The 5376-nt window shown below is 41.8% G+C and overlaps 1 protein-coding gene across 1 annotated transcript in view; it reads right to left on the bottom strand.

Moving 5' to 3' along the window:
- Window positions 1-360: 360 nt before the first annotated feature.
- The window catches only part of LOC103479545 (neuropilin-1a-like), a 20977-nt gene continuing 15961 nt past the window's right edge, over window positions 361-5376 (bottom strand). Inside the window, exon 7 of the mRNA XM_017309972.1 lies at window positions 361-4443. Coding sequence (XP_017165461.1) covers window positions 4166-4443 — 278 coding nt within the window. The 3' untranslated portion in view covers window positions 361-4165. The remainder of the gene's footprint in view (window positions 4444-5376) is intronic.

Here is a 5376-nt window from a genome sequence, read left to right as displayed (position 1 = left end):
CTCAATACAATAACAATGTTAAGTGTTAGCCGTTATTGTTAGCATGCTAACAGTAACAGCAACCAAAATTAACATTATCATGCTAACATCATAGAAGTACAATGTATTGTGTCGACCACTTAGAATTGGAGGTGGAAATTTAAGCAAGAATAATTGGTTAAAACCATTAAGAAATCACAAACCTTTATGCCTGATGACATCATTTAAGCAGAAAGTGTTGCAAAACAACATCAGCTAAATTATGCTAGCGTAAGCTAACACATTTTTACTGTAAAGTGTTTGGTAGTTAGTGGAAGGATGGGTGGTTCCAGAACTTCAAATTTTGGGTAAAATCTAAAAAATAAAGCAGACCAGAGCAAGTTTTATTTAAAACATTTATTTGACCCAATTCTTTGGAATGTAATAGTCAGTGATGAGAGTCTGAAACAACAGAGATGGATGAGTCGGGTGCGGAGCAGAAAGTCAAAGTACAAACAATACTTTAAGTCACATAAGGCCTCACAGCTTTCTGATTCTTTTTACTTCCTTGTTTTCCTTTGTTTAGTTTTTTTTTTTAGACAAGAAAACTACAGAAACGGTACAGAAAATAAAACGCTTTCTCTTGTCATCCAAAGAAAAACAGAAGAAAACAATGGCACGTACATCAGTGACGGTACAAAAAACACAAGGTGATATTATACCAAGTAAATAAAATCGTTACTCGTATATAAGCTTTTTCGAGAATGAAAAACATCTGTAAATTGTACAATTCAGAATTATACCATGGCTGTCTAAAACCATGTTAAAAAGAAGCAACAATAACACTGTCCTCTCCGTTTTTCCTCCTCTTTTCATAAATCAACATCATAAACACATAGATTTTTTATTTTTTAAATATATCAGTGCAACATTTGTTTTCAGGACGAGTGCTGCAGCATCCTTTTTCTTTAGTGGAGTCCGGCTGAAACATCAGACATTCCTATAGAAGAGGAGAAAATACATTACGCATCTGTTTCTCCCCGAAGTTTCTAATGAAGATGTTTATTTATCACCTGGAACAGTTTTCCTCCCCGAGTTTTCAATCGTTAGTAAAGCAACATTCCCTCTGTTGGTGTAGAAAGATATGAATGCACTAAAGTAAAAAAAATTGAGGGCTTAAACACAATCAAATTATTTGCTCAGCTGAGATGAAAAATGGAATAAAGGAACAGACTTCCCCCAAACTTTTCCAGCATCATCTGAAATTATGTCATTGAAGACAAAAACCCAGAAATTCGTCCTCCAGCTGATTCTGAATCCCAATGCTTTTCCAGGCTGGAAGGGATTTTTGGTGCCTCTAGTAGCTGAGTTTCTATTGACCATTGAATTACTAAAATAAATTTGCTTAATGGGAACATGCAAATTTTGGAAAAAGCATTTTTTGATAAAAAGTTGGGTTTTCAGCCGAATCCGAATTGGTGTATTTCACAAAACAGCAATGGAAACACTTTATTTGCATTGAAGAAGTTGTATCAAGCTGCTCAGGCATTAGCCTCCTTGGACAATGTAACCATCAAGACTCTTGAACTGCTCTGCTTAATGCAGCAACTGGCGCCCAATGCAGAAAAACGTCGAATAGTAAAGCCTCAGGCTCTGAATAGTAGACTCTTCTAAATGTAAAGGTTATCACTTAACGATGCTAATAGCATCATGTCATCTGCAAAAAGGCAAAGATGAGACCCAGAGGTCCCCACACCAGATAACCTTCTGTCCATAATGCGCCTCTGCCTTGTTTCCACTGAGCAGGATAGCACAGATCGGTGTAGACTGGTACACCGTTTTGTCTGTTTGCATTGTAAAAACGGCCCATAGAACCGACCCGTACTGGACTATGACTGGGCCGCCTGCAGTTGTAGGTCCATAGGACATTGGTACGTTACAATTAGGATGGAGATACTGGCATCAGGCAACACAGTCCATTGATTGGGGGACAGGAAAGCATCACTGCTTCTGACAGGCATGAGACACGTTTGTTGTCCTTTTAGTAGGAAGCTACGTTAGACGTTTGGGTTTAACCCCGTCTGTCCAGTAAGAGTCCAAAACGGTCTCTTGAGACCCAGATGTTCCCAAACCAGGTAACCTACTCTTCTTAATACACCTTTGCCTCTTCCCAGACCACTCGTCCCATACTGAGCAGTATTGGACGGTGCGGTTTGGTTTTATATTTTTTGTCTGCTTCCATTGTAAAAGTGGCCCATACAGCCGACCCGAACCAATTCCTGGGTTCCCTTCAGTTGTAGGTCCATAGGGCAGTGGAATGGTACGATAAAGGTCAGGGATCAAATGTACAACCCAATCTACTTTGGAAAGGGGTAAAGATGGCCAGGAGGAAACTCTAACACAGAGTCCAATGTTTGACAATCAATTTGAAGTTGCTCTAATGTTGGAACAAAAAGAAAAAAAACAATTTGAAGGAATCAGTGGGAACTGGTTAAAATTCAAGAACGATACATCAACATGACACCATGTCAGACATTTGGTTTTAATCCATTGAGAGTCCAACTGGTGGTGGAAACGCTGTACTGAATACCCCGGACCATGAAACAGCAAACTGCAGACAACAGGATCTGTGGCGAGAGGCAGCTGTAATGCCTATGATACAGACAAAAGCTCTTGTTTTGGATTTAAAGGACTGGACTGCACATAAAAAGCAAACCTGGAGTTCTGTATTCCAACAAGATTAATCAAAGGGGCATATTTAGCGCTCTTTTGATCCATGGACTGGACAACTCAATCAACTTTGTGAAGGTAAAGATGGGCAGCAGGAAAGTCTAAAACAACAACAATTTCCCAAAAAACAATGGAAACTAGTTAAAATTCAGCATCTGTATAGCAAATTAATACTATAAATCAAAATAAGTTACCTTTCTGAAAAGGATGTTAACTCTAATGTGTTGTTTCATTGCCTCCTATTAGATCTTCCAGCCTATCACCAGAGTTTCTGCAGCTAGCTTGCATTGCGGCGGCCATGTTGTTACATACAGGTTCATGTAGTTTGTATTCTGGTACCTCAACATTACATTCACACAAGATGAATACTTAGAGGCAGTTTAACAATGTGCCCAGCCAGATCCAAGTGTAATCAATGAAACCCCTTTGACTTTCTGTCACTGTAGCTGCTGAGGTTGTGTGTTTTTACCCTGTTAAGACATAAATTCCCTTTCATTGGTGCGTTTTCTCCTCTGAATCACCAGGGATGGTAAACATCCTTCGGCGACTTGTGTGATTTGAAAACAGAAAGGATACTGCAGCACTGGCATCTTCCTCTATAGAAAAGGGCGCTCAAATATATATTAAAACCTATGTACAATACGTTGGATGTGTCATGTGCCATGAATATGAGGCATTCAGGGCTCCTACACATTTACCATATTGGGAATTTTCATAGTTTTCTTCAGTTCTGCGGATATAAACCTGGAACTCAACAGCTGAGTGAATGCCAGTGTAACCAGAAGCTGTTTTATGGTAAAATTACAGCAATAAAAAGATGCTGCTTTACGGACACAGCCTGGAAACCTTTCCCCGTAGTTTGTATAGGAACCCTGGAAAGAATGCCAGCCAATGGGAAAGCAACCAGCAGAAAACAAGGCAACAGAAAAACAGGAAAAAAAGGCACTGTCGGAGCAGGTCAGTGGCCCTGCGTCAAGATCACACACACACACACACACAAACACACACACACACGGTTTGTATAGTCAGACACACCTCAGATGCAGATGTATATGAGTGAGACGTCCACACACACTTCCACACGCGTTAAGCTAGCTTCGCTCATTCTTCAAAACATTCGAACGAAAAGACGAGAAAAAACAACAAACAGAAACATTAAATCTTTCTGCAAAAGTTCACTAACGATACTTTCGTCTGAATTGGTCTCAACACCAGCATGTGATTACATGAAATCAACAAAGCACGCCGAAAAACAAAGAGAATCCTTAGTTTTCTTCTTTTTTGCTGTACAGGTTCTTTATACACAGTGCCCCCTACAGGTGAGTCCCTTCCACCAACGCTCCTGAGAAATAAAAATGAAATCGGCTCACTGTTAGCCCACCCTGCCGTCCCATTAGTGGCGTCAGCCCTGTGATTGGCTGCTTGTAACGTGTCCGCTAGCGGAGCTGCCGAAGCTCCGCCCCCTGCGCCTTCGGGCTCACGCCTCTGAGTAGTTGTTCGTCTGTCCGTTTATCTTGTCCTTCTTTAGCTTGACGCCGTCCACCAGCTCAAAGTTATAATTCTCCAGGGCGGATAAGTTCCTGTCGGTCATGCTGCCCTGCGAGCAAGCGCAGTACAGCACGACGCCGCAGATGGCGCCCAGGAAGACGCCCAGAGCCGACATGGCGATGATGGTGATGAGGATGGGGTCTATCGTCTTCAGCATGTTGCCCGGCCTGCCGAGTTCACCAGTTTCCTGAGAGAGTGAGTCCATGGCTGCAAGGGACAAAAAGATGGTCAAATTAGATGGTTGAGATTAGGAACAATTTTCAACTAACTGTATTTAAAGGAGATGGTAAAACCAGGTACATGGAGAAGCAGCATTCAGCTTCTATGCACCACAAATCTGGAACAAACATCCAGAAAATCGCAAAACAGCTGAAACACAGTCCTTTAAATCAAGACTAAAAACCCATCTGACTACAGTTGCTTTTAAACATTATAAAAGAAACAGTGACCAACATTTTGGTTCTGTAGAAGAACTGGTTCTACATTGTTTACTAATATTATTTGTACTATGGGCATTAGAAAATGTCTGTACTGACGTTGCTTTTTCTTCATTATGGGCCAACTGACTCCTTCAAAAATCATTCGATTGCTTAACCTTCTTCCAGCCTCTCCCTCAGGCTGACTTTCCTGTTCAAACAGGCCTTGAAGCTGGGAGAAACCAGCAGCTGAAGGTGAAACGTGATTGGCTGCAGCCTCTCTGCACTGGGATGTGAGTCACAGATCACAGCTCAAACCTGTTGCCGTTTTCAGGAAACTCCCACAGTCACTGCGACTGAGAGCCACAATGGAGCACAATCAGCTGGATCAAGAAACTTTATGCTGTTCGATCTGTCTGGATCTACTGAAGGATCCAGTGACTACTACCTGTGGACACAGCTACTGTATGAACTGTATCAAAACCCACTGGGATGAAGAGGATCAGAAAGGAATCCACAGCTGCCCWCAGTGCAGGGAGACATTCACACCAAGGCCTGTGCTAAAGAGGAACACCATGCTAACAGCTTTAGTGGAGCAGATGAAGAAGACTGGACTACAAGCTGGTCCTGCTGATCACTGCTATGCTGGACCTGAAGATGTGGCCTGTGATTTCTGCACTGGGAGAAAACTGAAAGCCATCAAGTCCTGTTTAGTCTGTCTGGC

The sequence above is a fragment of the Poecilia reticulata genome, linkage group LG17 (genome assembly GCF_000633615.1).
Source record: "Poecilia reticulata strain Guanapo linkage group LG17, Guppy_female_1.0+MT, whole genome shotgun sequence".
In the NCBI taxonomy this organism is placed as follows: Eukaryota; Metazoa; Chordata; class Actinopteri; order Cyprinodontiformes; family Poeciliidae; genus Poecilia; species Poecilia reticulata.
The sequence above is the reverse complement of the archived record's forward strand: the minus strand, read 5'-3'. Positions and strand labels throughout refer to the sequence as shown.